The sequence below is a fragment of the Maniola hyperantus genome, chromosome 22 (genome assembly GCF_902806685.2).
Source record: "Maniola hyperantus chromosome 22, iAphHyp1.2, whole genome shotgun sequence".
NCBI lineage: Eukaryota > Metazoa > Arthropoda > Insecta > Lepidoptera > Nymphalidae > Maniola > Maniola hyperantus.
The window spans coordinates 4,122,135-4,140,879 of NC_048557.2; the positions used below are offsets into that span (position 1 = coordinate 4,122,135).

Consider the following 18,745-nt stretch of genomic DNA (forward strand, 5'->3'; position numbering starts at 1 on the left):
GTATCTATGTAGGTATGTATACCCGTCAAAGGAATCAAAATTTATAGGGTACTTATAGGGTACCGTCCATCCATCCGTCCATCCATCCATCCGTCGTGTCTGTCAAGAAAACCTATAGGGTACTTCCCGTTGACCCAGAATTGTGAAATTTGGCAGGTAGCAATAACATATAGCACAAGAGACGGCAAAAATGCGAAAATCGTGAATTTGTTGTTGACTTACATCACAAAAAAAACTTAAAAAGTGTTATTTCTTATGCGATGATACGGAACCATTCGTGTGCGAGTCCGACTCGCACTTGACTGGTATTTTTATAAAATGAAGTCTGTCTCATTTACTGTGTGTGTGAGAGATATATAAAGGCAGTCTCTAATCTTCTAAATATATAAAAGGAAAAGGTGACTGACTGATTGACTGACTGACTGACTGACTTACCTATCAACGTACAGCTCAAACTACTGGACGAATCGGGCTGAAATTTGGCATGCAGATTGCTATTATGACGTAGGCATCCGCTAAGAAAGGATTTTTGAAAATTCAACCCCTAAGGGGGTGAAATAGGGTATTGAAATTTGTGTAGTCCACGCGGACGAAGTCGCGAGCATAAGCTAGTAATATTATATAAAACCTGTCTATTTCTTGTCTCCTTAGTGTCCCATATGAAGAGCTTCGGCAGCGCTACCTGCAGTTCTCGGTGTACGATTTCGACCGCTTCAGCCGACACGACCTCATCGGCCACGTGGTGCTGAAGGGCCTGCTGGAATCCGCTGATCTTCAGCAGGAGATCGAGTACACCATGAACATCCTTGCGCCGCCCCAGGTAACCTCTAGTTTTTTTTAAAAACTCTGATCTCTGTATTGGATTTTGGTTTGTTTTATAATGTAGATGGTACCACATTTAGACTGTACACATTACACATGTTACGATAATTTCGTGCTTGGTGATGAGTAAGACATAAGATAAAAACGCTTTAGAGTAGCAGTGATAGCGAATTAATGTGAACTAACTATTCTAGTTTTAAGTCTTGACCTTACGTAACATAAAATATAGTTCGCGACAGGTTGAAATGGCAATCGGGGAACGAATGTCCCGCACACCCGCACAGCCCCCGCACTAACCCATTGCGGGCAAATGGCAAATGCGGGTGACGTGCGAGTACTATTATATATTCTGTGGTAGTAGGTACTACTTTTCATATCATTGGTGGTAAACCTCCACTAAGAATGATTTTACAAAAATTCTACCCGTGTGTACAAAAACTATTATTATGGAACTACATTAACTCTTGGTACATGATATATTCGGTAATAAATTAAATTATTTTTCAATTTTTAGTGTTTGTGTGTTGAAGGCGGTTTTTATTTTTTTTTGTATTTTTTTTTAAATATTTTGTAGTATTAGAAATAATCATCTTTATTTCAGATATTATATCCATTTTGTTAGTAATAAAATTAATTGCTAATGACTATGTTAGTAAATAGGCTGTTTCATGCGTACTTTTATTTATCTAGGAATCTACCACCCATGAGACACTGAGAGTGCATGTGCAAACCAACCCAGTGTCTCATAAATGGATTATCTAGTTTTTCAGATAAGGTTTTCAGAATACCACAGTATTATGTCACCAACAATAAACTTTCCAAAATAAATAAAAATTAGATAAAGAAAATTTTATACAATGTGTAACAGAAAAACAACAGGCAATTTTTGTCTCGTCAACTTTAAAAGAAAATCTCTCTTGGAAATTGGTAGTGAAACAGTGTTTCCAAGTTTTGTGCTTCTTAAATTTGTTATATAATAAAAGTAGGTACTGTTACAAAGTTTATCCACTGACAAGATTTTGTATTATATGAGTATCAAACTGTTTTTCTTGTAATAAGATTGGCATCTATCTTTCTAACTACTTACGCAGGATACGCTAGGGACTTTGTTACTAAACTTTTTGTCGCTTCGTGTCGCTAGGACATAGGATATTATTTCCTATAAAATCAGTTTAAGAATGCACAGGTTAAGCCCTTTTATATGATACCCCACTTGATATCTTACTTCGGAAATTGAACATGAGGAAGACGAAAATCATATTCAGTGCTTATGTCTCGCCCTACCCAGTAGAAGTCCCTACAAGAGACCTATGTCCAGCCGCGGACGTCTATCGGTTGATGATGATGATGATGAATAATGTAAGTAATGAACAGTCCAAGCTACATAATTTTGAATTTACTGCGTTGCAAAAGCGACGAGAAACCGTTGTCGAATAAGTAGATAACATAATAAGATACAAAAATTAAGGTTATTGTCTTGACGGGATCACAAAATATCACTATATTCATTGACTGTCTGCACCTGCACTTAAATAGGTTAATAATTGTTCTTAATTTTTGTACATAAAGTAGCAGACGTGACTAAATCTTTTGTCCCGCTGTTAAAGAGCGCTCTATTGCATTTCAAATAACTTATCATGTTTATTCAATCGTTTATGGTCCTCGACGGAAACGCGATTCAGAACGAAGAAATAACAAAATGAATAAAATTGACTTGCAATTTTAGTAGCAAGTATTGAAAACGATCATAGCGATAGTGGTTTAGTAAAATTGTTTTTAAAGTCACTAAGGAAATTGTCGGTCCTTGAAAAGACTGAAAGACTTTCAAGTAAGTGGCTACACTTACTTCTACTAGAAAAGTTTTATAATTTCATCGCTATATACTTTTCATTTTATTTCAACTTAGCAATTATTTAACTTTATTTTCTAATACTTCCCTAATCACTACCCATATTATAAATGCGAAAGTGTGTTTAATTGTTGGTTTATTGGTTTGTTGGTTTGTCCTTCAATCACGACGCAACGGAGCAACGGATCGACGTGATTTTTTGCATGGATCTTTTGCCATAGGCTACTTTTAATCCCGGAAAATCAAAGAGTTCCTACGGGATTTTTAAAAACCTAAATCTTGATTTGGAATTTAATAATTTCTAAATTTCTGGTCTGGTCTGGTGGGTGGCCTCAGCCGTGGCTAGTTACCACCCTACCGGCACAGCCGTGTCGCCAAGCGATTTAGCGTTCCGGTACGATGCCGTGTAGAAACCAAAGGTGTTTGGGTTTAATAAAAACTGCCATACTCCTTCCAGGTTAGCCCGCTCCCACCTTAGACTGCATCGTCACTTACCATCAGGTGAGATTGCAGTCAAGGGCTAACTTGTATCTGAATAAAAATAAATAAAAAAAGTTAAGTTAGTATGGAGAAAACATGAATGTATTTCGGATAATATAAAAGGTTGTATTGTGTGTATGTTGAATGATTTTGAAGGGGTTTTTCATTACATAAGTAATATTTAAGATACACCTTTCACGGTCATATGCCTATTTAATGGGATTTCTATGTTATCATTTTATGTTTCACCTACTTTCAATTAAATACCAGTTCATTAATTCCTTTTGACGTATGATACCCATGGAAACCTAAACCAAGTACTATTATAGGTTTATTCTGTGCCTAAACTGCATTTACAGATAATGCTGCAACGAGATTTTCATAAAGTTAGTCACGCTCGATCTAAATTATTCATTCCACGTGATAGAATCCCCGGGGAAAAGCTAATATGGAATTAGGTTCTAGGACTGCTTTGCGTACTGGAAACCCAGAAGCTACGAGTATATTCCGAAATGGTTACAGAATATTCTAGAATTATTTATTCAAAATAGATTAGAATAAATAGTGCTTTTGAACAGTCGAATTTGTACGAGGTCTGTTAATAATTAGTAAGTATCTACCTACGTGCGTAAAATTTATTGGTAGGTAAAGTTTGTTGGACAGAATAGATTGTATTGTATAGAATAGATTGTATGTGATTTGTATTGTTTTATTATTGTAAGAGAACTCTCAAAACTTAAGAGAAATTAAGAAAACTCTCATCACGTTTTTTTTTACTTTACCGTTAAATCAAGAGAAAAATTGCATAAAATGCGTTAGAGGTGCGTGCCCGGGATCGAACCCCATACTCCCCGAATATGACGCTGAAGTCTTAACCTTTTTGCTATCACCGATTTTAGGGTTCCTCACCCAAAGGGTGCCAACGGGACCCGATTAATAAGCCTTTGCTGTGCGTCCGTCCGTCCGTCCTCCCGCCCGTCCGTTCGGTTGTCTGTCAGCGAGCCTGTATTTCGTGAAACGTAATAGGTAGAGAGTTGAAATTTTCACAGAAAAGGCATGTATTTCTATTGCCGCTAAAACAAAAAATAATAAAAAATTCAAATGATAAAAAGTGTTACTTCTTTTACGAGGGTACGGAATTCTTCGTCTGCAAGTCCGACTTGCACTTTACCGTTTCTTTGATATCTAAGGCAGGCAAATCGATAAACTTAAAAGATGTACGAGTATTTTGGCAGAATTGCCGAAAAAAGGTCATCCAAGCGATCTATTACATCTTCTTTAACATCTCGAAGGGAGAACTTCGTTTACCCATGGGGCACCAATCGAGAGGCAATTTAGATGGGGTCTGTTAGACCTCTTAGGATACATTAAAAGATAATGCGAAGTCATTTTTATAGGTTAAAATTTTGTAGGTTTTTTCATGCCCTGGGGTCTTGTAGTAACTCTTACCACTTAAAACTTCAAAAACAAATAAGTACCTAACGCCGATTTCCAATTCAGTGGTTAGATCGCAGTTCCGACAGTCTAATGGCGATTGCAAACAGACGGAGTTGAGTGGATTTGAGTCTTGATAACTACTTAAACTCAGCTTTAAGTGTGTACCCAGACATATAGTTATAGCTCTCAGGGCTAGTACATTGAAATGGCGGTGGGCTGGTCACGCGTATGGAAGGGCCGATAGAGATGGGGTGAAATGTCCTGGAGTGAACTAAAATGCAATGGATTCGGTGGATCGTTACGCTAGAACAGGGGTCGGCAACCTGCGGCTCACGAGCCGCATGCGGCTCTTTTGATGTAAAGTTGCGGCTCTTCTGTTCCATGCAAATTAATTATTTTACTACAAAAACCCTTAAATTGTGCAATCTATCCTTAATTTAGTAGTGAAGATCTTCGGGTCAACCATTCTTGCGAGCAAGCGTTCTCTTGCACGAATAGAATAAAAAGTAAACTAAGAAGCCAACTAACAAATAAAAATTACATCCAAATTTGCAAAAGGCATGCAAAATCAATGCTCCGATTGATGTAAGTTTTTAACTATCTATTAGTCAATAATTTTAGATTAACTATTTTACTGTTTTAGCTAAAATATATTGTGTGCTAAATAAAAATATATATTAATAATAAATAAATATATAATGTGTAAATAAATACTATTTCGTATTTTGTGTACCTACTTAAGTTTTGACAAAATATCAAACATACGTACGAGTATATAACCTAATATTATAATAATATTATAATTATAATCAACGGATCAGCCTGGCTGTCCAGCGCGGAAATGCAGCCAGTATTCTTGGCACCATTCCACGTGGGCATGATTTGTATAGTAATTAGACAAGGCTAGCTTTAAGTTTTATTGTAATATTTTCATTTAAAATATTATGATATAAATTGAAAAGAAAATTTTTACTGGCTCTTTAAAAATTGGCAAATTTTGTAAATCGTAACTTTTCGCCGACCCCTGCGCTAGAAGATTCATTGGTGACGAGGCACTAGTCAATACTAAACTGGGAGATCGGCGCAAAGTTGCCTGTCTATGGTATTCTAGAGAAGATATTTCGGAGAGAGTGTCCAAGAAGTTATTGACCTTTCAGTAGTCCGGTTAGAGTTTGTTCTGCACTCAGTACTGAAGCAACCGGACCGCATACGGAGGGCTAAAAATGACTTAAAAATAAAATAAAACCTTTTTTATTCGAATAGTCTTTTACAGGTACTTACGAATAGTCGGATGCATCTACCACTGGTTCGGAATGCCTTTCCTACCGAGAAGAACAAGCAAGAAACTCGGCGGTTGCTCTTTTCAAATATTTGATATAGGTACAAGATTATGCCATGTATAAAATAGTATTTGCAGTCTTGTGCGTTGCTGGAACGAGCTGCAGGTCAAATCCACGCTCTTTTATCATTTAGATAATCTTCAATTGTGTAATATGCTTTTTTCAGGAGCATATTTTTAATAGATTTTTTAAACTTGTACAAAGGTAAGTCCAACATAGTTAGCGGGATTTTATTATAAAAGGTAATACTCATACCCACAAATGACTTTTGGACTTTCCTGAGGCGGAAAGCTTGTTTCTGTTTCTAGTTAGCCTATTGTGTAGATCACCAATTTTCTTGTAACTAAGAATATTTTGTCTTACAAAAATTATGTTATTATAAATATATTGAGAGGATATTACTGTAAGGATTAGATTTAAATTAGATACCTATTGCATTTGCAAATAACTACGGTTCTGCTTATGTAGGCACTACCTATTCAAAAAAATATGCTTTTTTGGCATATTTTTCATCTTGTTTTGATCTCATAAAAATTTGGGAATCTCATCGTAATGGTAGCAGGTTCCGATCGTTAATCATTGGCTCAATGAAGCTGACCCGCGACCCCGATCTTAAAACCTTCATCGTAAAAATCCGGAATATCATTACATGGATATTAAGTACCTTTTCCTTTGAACTATTCTATTACCTAGCCTTGAAAAACTTGTTTGTAAGAGAATTTAATGGAAATTCAGGGCGTCAATATCCGATGTATGAGATGAACGGATCAAAAAAAGGAAACAATGGAAATCTTATTATGTAGACGAGTGTATCAACCGTCAGTGAGGAGTGGAGCCGAAATCTAAAGTGAACCATAGTTGCAGTGACAACCACGACCAAGAAGATATTCAATAGGCAATAACCATGAGCAATAATTTTTCATTCGTTGAATGATTTATTAAGTTTCCATAGAACCGAACTGGCTGTTATACCTAGCTTGGTTGGTGGTACCTATTGGTTACTAACTTGGTCAAGGCCACAAAATATCTAGTCGTGAAACCAAGTTAGTAAAGAAACATAGGTAGGTAGGTTTAACGACCTCCCTGGCGCAGTGGTAAGCGCTGTGGTTTTATTAGTGGGTGGTCCCGGGTTCGATTACTAGCTGGGGTTTTGAATTGTATAATTTCTAAATGTCTGGTCTGGTGGGAGGCTTAGGCCGTGGCTAGTTACCACTCCATCGGCAAAGCCGTGCCGCCAAGCATTTTAGCGTTCCGGTACGATGCCGTATAGAAAGCCGCAAAGGGGTATGGGATCAATAAAAACTGCCATACCCCTTCCAGGCTAGCCCGCTTCCATTTTAGACTGCATAATCACTTACCACCAAGTGAGATCGCAGTCAATGGCTTACTTGTATCTGGTTTTAAAAAAAGGTAGGTACCTACTATAGTAGGATCATGAGTTTTCCTGACATACCTGGCTGACTGGTAACTTATATGGTCAAGGCCACAAAATAACCAGTCCTGAGCCAAGTTGGTAGAGCTAGGCTCTGTAGATTGGGTCATGAATTTTCCATATGACCCATCTGTATACACGTAGACCGTTGTCACATATCTCAGCCTTTATCTTATTTAGACTGCTGACACCGTACATGTTACATCTCTGGGTGACATATAAAACTAAATTTCATTTGAGATAATCCCGACACTATTGCTCTACGAGATTTTTCTCGAAAATTCATAGCTTTGTTGTGTTTTTCCACCGAACCTACATATTCGGATGCGCTGGATGTTTATTCCTGCATAGTTTCTTGCTGGTTCTTCTCGGTAGGAAAGGCATTCCGAACCAGTGGTAGATGCATCCGACTATTCGAAAGTACTTGTAAAAGTTTATTCGAATAAAAAAAGATTTTTATTTATTTATTTATTTTTCATAAACTAATGATTTAAGGCTTATTTCGTGGTTTAGCGACATGTTATAATGTAAATAACGGGTACATAACACGATTTTAAATCCATACCACTATTATATATATTCTGTGTCCATACTTAATATTATAAATGCGAAAGTGTGTCTGTCTGTCTGTCTGTCTGCTAGCTTTTCACGGCCCAACCGTTCAACCGATTTTGATGAAATTTGGCACAGAGTTAGCTTATATCGAGGGGAAGGACATAGGCTACTTTTCATCCCGGAAAATTGATGAGTTCCCACGGGATTATTGAAAACCTAAATCCACGCGTACGAAGTAGCGGGCATCAGCTAGTTATTGATATTTCGACCCAGTTGCACGAGTCGTGGTCACGACGGGACTGTAGTGCTGCGAGAAAATATGAAGTTCGAACTGTCATGATGACCCATGGCTAGTATGCAATATCAAACTACCCGCTTTTTTGTTCATTTCGCTGGAACTTTACGAACTGCTTGGCAATACATAGTACGCGACCGGTTGAAATGGCAATCGGGGAGGGAACGGCCTGGGTACCCGCAGTGCCCCCGCGCTTATGCGGTGCGGCTAAGAGTGGGTGATGTGCGGGTGCGAGGGGCATCCCCCCGCCTTATACTCCGATTGCTATCTCAGCCTGTCGCGGACTATAGGTACAGCTGAAAGTTTCTAGGTAGATCCCCACTAAGAAAGGTTTTACCGAAATTCCACTTGAGTGAAGCCAGGGCAGGTCAGCTAGTTATATCTATGTGACTCTTGTTTAACCGTCTTTACTTCTTTTATCTAGGAGAAGAAAGACCTTGGAGAGCTGATGTTGTCGCTCTGCTACTTGCCCACAGCTGGGCGGCTTACGGTGACAGTCATCAAGGGAAGGAATCTCAAAGCAATGGATATTAATGGATCCTCGGGTAAACCAATGACTTCTTATTATTGAGATTTACAATTCCCGCAAATTGCTATTGCGCGCTATGTCTCATTACATCGAAATAACGTCATTTTGACGTCATTTGACGTATATTTAAGTAAAAATATACCATCAGCTCGAAACTTTAGTCTAGTGCTGACGTCACTAAAATGGCGGCCACGCGCATAAGCGATTTGCGGGACTTATAATGCGGGATTTTTCTAGGTCATAACCAGGTTTAGAATTTAAAACCAACTGGCTGAAATCAGGATTTGAACTGTCAACTTTTTAAGCCGAGTCATTTTCGGAATCATATTTTTGCCAGAGAGGTTTTCAAATGGTTTTGTTTTTAATAATATGTGTACGCGACACTCCACCTGAAGGTTTAGCCAAAATCTTTCTGCTGTAAGCAAAATCTCAGTAAATATACAGAATTGTATAAAGATTGCCACGCGTCATCGCGGTCAGTGGTCATATTCGTCTGGCTCTTCTTCGTTGCACCGTTAAAGTTTCTGAGTTTCGTGGGCAGACCATTAGGTATTGCAGCACTACCTTCGCATGGAAATAGAAATAGAAATAGAATATGTTTTATTCAAGTAAACTTTTACAAGTGCTTATGAATAGTCAGGTAGTTTTAATTTACCACTGGTTCGGAATGCCGTTCCTACCGAGAAGAACCAGCAAGAAACTTGTTGCTCTTTTTAATTTATCAATTTACAATGTTATTATACCACACTATACAAGCCACGGCAGCCCCGTGCATTGCTGGAGCGAGTCAAATCCAAGCTTTTTTATCATTTACATAGTCTGCGACTGTATAGGTATAATATGCTTTTTTTTGGAGCATACTTTTAACACATTTTTTAAACTTGTGTAAAGGCAAGTCTAAAATTGCTTGTGGAAATTTATTATAAAATATTACACTCATTCCCACAAATGACTTTCCCACCTTCCAGAGGCGGAGCGCAGGAGTAGCGAGCTTATTTCGGTTTCTAGTTTGCCTATCGTGAAAATCACCGATTTTTTTGTAACTGTGAATGTTTTTTCGTATAAAAATTATATTATTGTAAATATATTGGGAAGCTACTGGAAATTTTTTGCTTACAATAAAAATATTTTTTGATACAGATCCCTACGTGAAAATCTGCTTAATCTGCCAAGGCAAGCGAATAAAGAAGAAAAAGACTACAGTCAAGAAGAACACACTGAGTCCGGTCTATAACGAAGCTCTGGTCTTCGATTTGCCAGCGGAAAACGTGTATGACGTCACGCTACTAGTCAAAGTCATTGATTACGATCTGTAAGTCTTGGATAATCTTCTTCTCTATAATATAAAAATGAATCACCAAAAGTGTTGGTCATCGCAAATCTCGAGAACCGCTGAACCAATTTCGCTAATTCTTGTTTTATAATATTCCTTGAAGTACGAGGAAGGTTCTTACGGAGAGAAAAATTTAATTCAACCTCCCCCTCGATTTTCTAAACTCCACCTGAGCGAAGCCGGGGCGGTTCAGCAAGTTATTAATATGATTCTAGATCTTTTCTTTTGTGAAGTACTGTATTTAACTTTTTTTGACATGTTCTCACAAAGTTATGGTACAGAATTATTCATGAGATGCTTTCAAGAGTTTTTGTCAAACTTTGAAAACTTAGGGTTGCCTCCGGCGGCGTGGATGTTTTGTTATTAAATAATTCTAAGCTAACTTTATAGCCTGTGGCATGAAAAATGGACGTCGAAAAGGCATACCAGAGCGTAGAGCAGAGCATAACATAAAAAATATTAAAAAACCGACTTCCAAAACCACTACAAAGTAAAAATTAAGTTTCTAGTTTCTACACGTGTACCCTGTTGTAGTGACCTACCTGCTCGTTTTCTCGCAATTACTTATTATTAAAAAAGCTCAATTTATAATTCCAAATATGTTCACCAGGATTGGTCCAAACGAGCTGATCGGCTGCACAGCAATAGGCTCCACACTGATCGGCGTCGGTCGCGACCACTGGCTTGAGATGCTGGATAACGCAAGGAAACCCGTGGCGCAGTGGTATCCTCTCAACAAGAGCGCACCCACCAACGTCAACCTTACCAGCAAGACGAATGACCAACAGAACAACGGGTTGAACTGCTTGAATTCGAGGTAACTTCTTAGGCAACTTTTGAGTATAGTTCTTGCATTTCACGAAGGCCACTGACTCATGCTTGTGTTTTAGTCGTATCAGTATACGTAAGGTACACTAAATATGTGCGTTTGACAGCGCTTGCTCGCGACTGATTGGTCCGACATGCACGCACACTTACGCAATGACCATGTAAACGACGACGTTGCCACAAGTAAAGTTCACTAGCCTTCGTGAATTGCAAGAACTGTAACTAGTAAAGCTTTGGGAAACTAAATTGCACGTATTTTGAACAAAATTTTCCAATCACAATCAAGTCAAAATTGAGATATAATGAACAAATTGCTTTAACAGTGAAGGAAAACATCGTGAGGAAACCTGCATGCCTGAGAGTTTTCCGTAAATATTCGCCAAGGTGTGTGAAGTCTGCCAATTTGCACTTGGTGGCCAAACCTTTCTCACTCTGAGAGGAGACCGGTGCTCAGTAGGCCTACCTAGTGAGCCGGCGATGGGTTGATCATGATGATGATGATGAACAAATTCATAGTGATTACCAGCTGAGCGATTAGAGTAAAATGACATGTCATAATTATCCTGAAATTATCCACGTTATTTGGTTTGTGGATACGTACACGATTATGCGTTTTTGGAGAAACTAAATGGGTATTTTATGGCTATATGGATAAAGATTGGCGGGATTGGATATCATTTTTTTTTTGAAAAATTACTAAATTATTTTGATCGACGTTCGGATTTTTCTATGAAGGCATTATCCTTTAAGTATGTTGAGATGATGTTATTGATAAAAAATGCAATTATTTACTCTTTCACAGATGAAGGGACTAACTTGAAAGGCTAAAGATGATTAACATCTACAAACGACGGTTAAGTTTAGGAGAATCTACTGGATTTTCTCGAGATGCCAAAGATTTAGCAGTAGGTAGATGTGATTAGGGGTTATTGGTTGTATGTCCATTTACTGTAGAGGAGATATTATAATGAATATTAAGTGATATCAAAGCGTAGCGGATATTTATAAACATGAGACGTATCTATTTGTTGAAGTAGTGACCTGGATTTAAATTCCTCATATTTCTATTTATGTGTGCCCCCTTTTTTGAGCTTGCCTGCAAAATAAGAAATATTTCATTAACAACTAAATTAAAAAAAACTGTTTAGGTATTGATTATGAAATAATCGATGTTTCTTGCGAGTAAACTTCAAACAAGAAGGCATAATAATCAATTCTATAGTTTCTGACTGTTTAACTTTAACATAATTTGAAATATGTATACCCGTATAAGTTAAAGTAGAATTAGAGATAATAGTTAATGAAGGTTTACTTATATTATAGTAGATTAAAAAAATGATCATCGCCATTTTTTCTAAAAAACCTGTAGTCCTATCCACTTGTTGTTATTATATTATTAAAAAAATATATTCTTTGGTTTTTTAACACGGCCCTTTTGAATTGTATACACGTTATAATATTATATCAATATAATATATATTTATTTTTATATGAAAAACGCACATTTCAAATTCAAGACTTGATCGTATCATGTACATAATAATTGTAAGCTATCATTAAATTAAATAAATGTTGTAAAATTGTTGTCTTTTACAAAAATAGAAACTTTAAAGTATAATATAATATTATACCGAACTTGCAATTTATATAATCTCATATCTATAATGTCATCGACATTAAAATATATAAAAGAGAATTTATTCTAAAATTAAATGAGATTTACAAAATTTATCATTATTATACAAATATGTATAGCAAGGTGTGTAACTTTTGTTAAAAATGTCGAATGTTACAAACATTCTTTCAGTGTCTGACAATAAGTAGTTGGATTTTGCACAAAAATAAAATATTAAAGATTATTATTTCACCTAACACTCAAAAATAATGTCGTTTATATTATAAATCATTATATATATTATCTATTTAAGAAGAAATTGAAGCTTTAAATCGTGTTAAAGTAAATATGATATAAAAAAAATATATTGATCAATACTCAATATGTAATTATATTAAGTATGAATAAATCATACCTATTTATAGTGTGTCTGCTTATCCGTAGAAGATATTTTATATAAAATTAAGATTCGTCTTTCTAATCTATACAAAAAAAACAGGTTATATCTTAACTTTAATTAAGAATTTATATAAACATCTAAATGGATTATACACAGTAGTAAAATGCACGAAGCATTATTTGTTTAAAAAAAAATGATTTTTATGTATATCTTATCCATTTTGAAACAAAAAAAAATGTTATAGCTTCCACATTTTACTTTATTGACATTATTGGTCTTCACTCGCATAGTAAAATTAGTAATTCCTACGTAGGTACAGTAACTTAGATTTAAATCAATTTATGTGATCTAACTAACAATGACAATCATTTTCGCCATGTCACCTATTATTTCGTTTATTATAAATTTTTAAATATAGTAAAGAAAATAAACAGTAAAATAATTCTAATATTGAGTTAACTGAGGACTGTTGAACAAACTGAGGCAAAACTTAGGTATGGATGCGCCATATGAGTTCCAGCAAATAAATTAAATAATTTATTTTATCTCTGTTGCTCTTTTGCTTACTGAATTTCACATATCAATTTTGTCAAAATTATTCTTAGATAATTTTACAATTTTTTGTGTCTTTTTTGGTAGGAAAGTGAATGATTTTGCAAATAATGACGTTGCGGCTTATACTCTATATCGTAGATAGGAAAATGGTTGCTAAACAAATATAATTTCTATTCTTTTCAAACAAAACCTGAGCTCTAAAATTCAGTAAAACTTCCCGTTTAGTATATTTGCTACCCATTAGCAAAGTTATTGAATATTTTAACAGTTTCGCGTGAACAATACATTTTAGTTGCAAACCTAATGGACAAATGTTGGACTGGTGTAAATAACTGGGCCTTTAATTACAAAACTTAATTAATTTTCAGGGATAGAAATACATAAATGTTACAAATTTTTTATCTTTTAGTTTTATGAATTTGTATTATTTATTGAATTTGATTGATTTCATGTTAGTAATGTTAATTAAATGTAAACTAAAAATTAGATTATGAAATTAGATATATGAGCTTCTTGACTTAAAGTTAATCGCACTGGAGTTTAGTTAAATTCAGGTTTTTGCGCAACCGGCTTACTTGATTATTATTATTTACAACACTGTATTATAATATTCACTTATCATATTTTTAAATTTCTCGTATTTTTACGAAGGTTTATAAAACAACATTATTTATAGCTTATAGAGCAAGATGCCACTGCCGCCAGACTTTCCTTATTTGCTGAGAAACAAAATGTGTGGGTTAGAGTAGTGTTAGTGTGTACTATTAACGTACGTATATCTGCTAGCTTGTGCCGTGGGCCAATTTATAGGTATCAGCTACTGAAAGTACCTATTTAAAAAAATGAGTAATTTTTTCTTGAAGTCTGACAGCTGATTTTCATGTATGTTTTACAGAATATTGTTAATAATTTAATATTCAATACTGCCAGACACTTCCTGCCAGTGGTAATTTCCACCAGACGCTTTGAAAATCGCATAAAATAACATATACTTTTTATATTATGATACTCAGGAAACATACATAAAAAAATCAGCACCCAGACATTAGGAAAAGTGAGTAATATTTTTACGTTTTCTTAGCAACTGATATCTTTAAACTGGCCCGAGGTACAGGTACAAGTTAGCAAATATGCGTACATTAAAAGTACACACTAGCACTACTATATCCCACACATTTTGTTTCTCAAAAAATAAGGAACGTCTGGCGGCAGTATGATCTTGGACCATTAATATCTTTAAATGTTATCATTCTGTATGATTTATTGATTTAGGTCAAACATAAAGTAATTTTTTATCAAAGGTTGTCAAGTCATTTAAACTGGTATTGTGATAAGGAATTTGGGTGAAAAGAATTTATGTACCGACATAAAAATGTAACATTGAAGCTGATAATAGCCCATTTTATGTTAACATTATTCTTTTCGGGTGAAATTTCATGATCATAACGTTTTGAAAATTGTTATTTCGCACAGCCAATTTCAGTATTTATCAATATAACTAATAGATCCCTTGCATATCAAAAAATGTGTAGATAATGAATTATTTTTCTGTATCAGTTAAGTAGTTTGATTTAATGTACTGACTGCATTAGTAACTTCAATTGAATAAGAAATGAGATCGATTTCCCATAAATCTGATTATTGTAGTTCTTGTGCCCAAAGCACATTGACTGCTAACTGTTCATAAATGTCGTGTTTTGGTTTAGAAGCACTAAATCTAAATTTACGACCAGTTTACGACTTTTACGACTAATACTGATTCAATAAGCGTCGTATATACATGCTGCAGTTGGTTGATTTTTAATATGTTTAAAAATCATAGATACCTTATTTTATTAAGTTAAATGAATGAAATGTATTGTTGTAGATAAGTGTCATGTTAAAAACATGTAATAAGATAAAAGATGGATGTTATGCCGTCTGATTGTATGCCGCAGGCCGCTCATTTGAGGCTATGTAAAATTGTATACTTTAATGTACTAAGCTATATAAGTTGAAGCAAGATGGATGAAGTATAATAGGACAAAAGATGTCTAAGGATTTGAACTTTATTTAAAATTCGAGTCAAGTTAATGGGTTCCTTCACTTCACTATCTTTGCTGCTTTTTATATACGTTTCCTCGTTTTATAAAATATTATATTAAAGTATTGAGAGTACAATTTGCATGGATGAGAGATTATTTTTTTATGATAACTTCGTATTTAATATTATACTTAGTCTTTATACTGTAAATCTATGCTAATGTAAGTACTTGTACTGGTTTATGAATAAAATGTTGACATTTTTATAGCGAACTTTTATTTTTAACAACACCTTACGCAACCAGCGATCTCTACCTATTACCAAACTACGCACTCTAGACGGGTCATTCTTAACAAAAAAACCGGACAAGTGCGTTTCAGACTCGCGCACCGAGGGTTCCGTACTACAGTCGTATTTTTCCGACATTTTGCACGATAACGTACACGATATAGTATAGATTATAGCAAACAACATTTCTTACGCTGTAAAGTTATTAATTCACGTACTACAAGCATATAAACAGACACACCACTACAATTTTTATAATTATTGTACAGAAAATATAAATAAAAGGAGAAACTGATATTTCAACACACAGTTCAAACCTCTGGGTCCAGAAACTTGAGTGTTTGCATGAAGGTTCTCTCTATCACGTAGAACACCCAATCCAATCCAATCCAATCTATCATAGACCTTTCCAAGAGCGCGCCACCAAACACGGTCCTCCGCCTTCCTCATCCATCCGCTCCCCACCACCTTCTTCAGGTCATCGGTCCAGCGGGCTGGGGGGGTCGTCCCACACTGCGCTTACCGGTACGCGGTCTCCACTCCAGAACACGTCTGCCCCATCGGACGTCGGTTCTGCGACAGACATGACCTGCCCATTGCCACTTCAGCCCGCTAATCCTTTGAGCTATGTCAGTCGCTTTCTGGGAATTTCCTCGTTCCGGATTTTATCCCTGAGAGTGTTACCCAACATAGCGCGCTCCATAGCGCGCTGAGCGACTTTTTGTTTGCGAACACCCACTAAGAAAATATTTTGAGAAATGCCCTAGCGAAGCCGGGTTGGCTACCCACCACCTCCCATGGTCCCGCCAACCTCGCGGTTACATGGGCCAAATAAATAAATAAATAAAATAAAAATCTTTTTTATTCGTATAAACTTTTACAAGCTCGGGAGGGCACCCGGTCGGTACTGGCTCAATGCCCTGGATTGGCTAGTAGATATTATAATCATCATCATCATAATTATCAACACACAACTTGCGCCGCCTGAATCCAGCGGTTTCCCACGACTCATTTGATGACTAGATTGACTAGTGGGGGATTTCCCAACGCTGCGCTTTCCGGTCTGTTACCCGACACCCCAACGTCTGTTTCCCCTGACCATTGCCACTTCAGCTTCGCAACCCGTTGAGCTATGTATGTCAGATACTCCAGTTCTCCTACGGATCACCTCATTTCTGATTTGATGCTACTGGTGATGATGATACTGTGGAGTTATTATTTAACAAGTTAATTAGAACTGCTCTAAGCTAACATACTTGGTTACGTAGCAGCTGTTAGCTTGATTAAAGCGCTGGTAATTCATCAAACAACGGACAGCAAACTCTCTCCGGGACATAAACCAGTAGGTACGTATATTACGTAATTGAAACAAAGTAACCTAACAAACAGCCTTGTCCACAAACTCAAAGTCGCTCAGCGAGCTATGGAGAGGGCTATGTTAGGAGTTTCCTTGAGGGACAAGATCCGAAATGAGGAGATCCGCAGGAGAACCAAGGTCACTGACATAGCCCAAACTATTAGCAAGCCGAAGTGGCAGTGGGCAGGTCATGCCTGTCGTAGAGGCAATGGCCGTTGGAGCCGGAAAGTCCTTGAGTGGAGACCGCGTTTAAGCAAGCGTAGTGTGGGACGCCCTCCAGCACCATGGACCGACGATATAAAGAGGCTGGCGGAAAGTGGCTGGATGAGGAAGGCTGAGGACCGGGTGTGGTGGCGCTCTTTAGGGAAGGCCTATGTCCAACAGTGGACGTCCACAGGCTGATGATGATGAACCTAACCAAGCACTGAAGTGGACATATACCTACATACATGTACGCTGGAAGACGAAAATTACAGTCATCCTACCGAGTGTACCAGCTGGTCGATTGCGGGAAAACTGCATCAATTATTAAGAACTAGCTGATGCCCGCGACTTCGTACGCGTGGATTGAGGTTTTTAAAAATCCTGTGGGAACTTTTAAATTTTCCGGGATAAAAAGTATGTCCTATGTCCTTTCCCGGGTTGCAAGCTACCTCTGTACCAAATTTCGTCAAAATCGGTTGAACGGTTGAGCCGTGAAAAGCTAGCAGACAGACAGACAGACAGACACACTTTCGCATTTATAATATTAGTATGGATTACAAGATCAATTGTTGATTAGTTGTTACGCTCACATGACTCTCACTGCGGCTATCGCATGCGTCAGAATGGCGAGAATCTAGTTCAATCACAGGATAGACGTTAGTGTAACTGCACTTAATAATTGTTGTAGTCTGTCTAGTGTTTAAACCAGCTTACTGAGTGCAACCACAAATATTTAGGTTTTTTATTTATTTTAAACAAACATATTATATTTTAAATTATTACATTTCAATGACCATTCCAGTGCATCTGATTCCTGATCGGGATAATATAATAGAATAATGATCCCAAGGGAACTCTTTGATTTCCGAGACTAAAAGTAGCCTATGTCTCTATCTCTATCAAGCAAGCAATAAGATGAGATTCAAGCTGTATCAAATTTCGTCAAAATCGGCTGGGCCTTGGAAAACACACTTTTTGAATTTATAATATTTTTAATATATTATTATGGACAGTATGGATTAAGCGCATCAATAAAATACTAAATTGAATTTTCTATTGAAACACAGAAATAATTTATTCAGCAGAATGTAATTTGAAATGTCCTGGAAAAGAGAATTTAAATTCGACGTAGTATTATTGCGAATACGTAATTGGTTATGTGAAACACATTAGCATCATGGATGCAGTTGGCAATCCGTCGAACTAATGACCGGTTTACATAAGTCGTTAGATCTAGTATGTAGCTCGCCAGGATACTATTTTTTTTTTGTTTTAGTTTTAAAAGGTCTTTTTAAAATTGTGCCAGGGACCCTGAAGTAAGTTTGCAAAACCTGTATCTCAGGGTCCCCGCTCTCCCTCCTCCATCAACAAAACACTTATACAAAACAAAACAAATAAACACT

At 36.5% G+C, this 18,745-nt stretch overlaps 1 protein-coding gene across 5 annotated transcripts in view; it reads left to right on the forward strand.

Annotated features, from left to right (window-relative positions):
- Positions 1–15,750, forward strand: part of LOC117992968 (synaptotagmin-10-like) — an 89,753-nt gene extending 74,003 nt beyond the window's left edge. For all 5 annotated transcript variants that reach the window (XM_069506238.1, XM_069506237.1, XM_034980701.2 and 2 more), the window contains exons 7-11: positions 652–820; positions 8,635–8,755; positions 9,880–10,051; positions 10,683–10,889; positions 11,703–15,750. In XM_069506238.1, coding sequence (XP_069362339.1) covers positions 652–820; positions 8,635–8,755; positions 9,880–10,051; positions 10,683–10,889; positions 11,703–11,706 — 673 coding nt within the window. In that variant the 3' untranslated portion in view covers positions 11,707–15,750. The remainder of the gene's footprint in view (positions 1–651; positions 821–8,634; positions 8,756–9,879; positions 10,052–10,682; positions 10,890–11,702) is intronic.
- Positions 15,751–18,745: the final 2,995 nt, after the last annotated feature.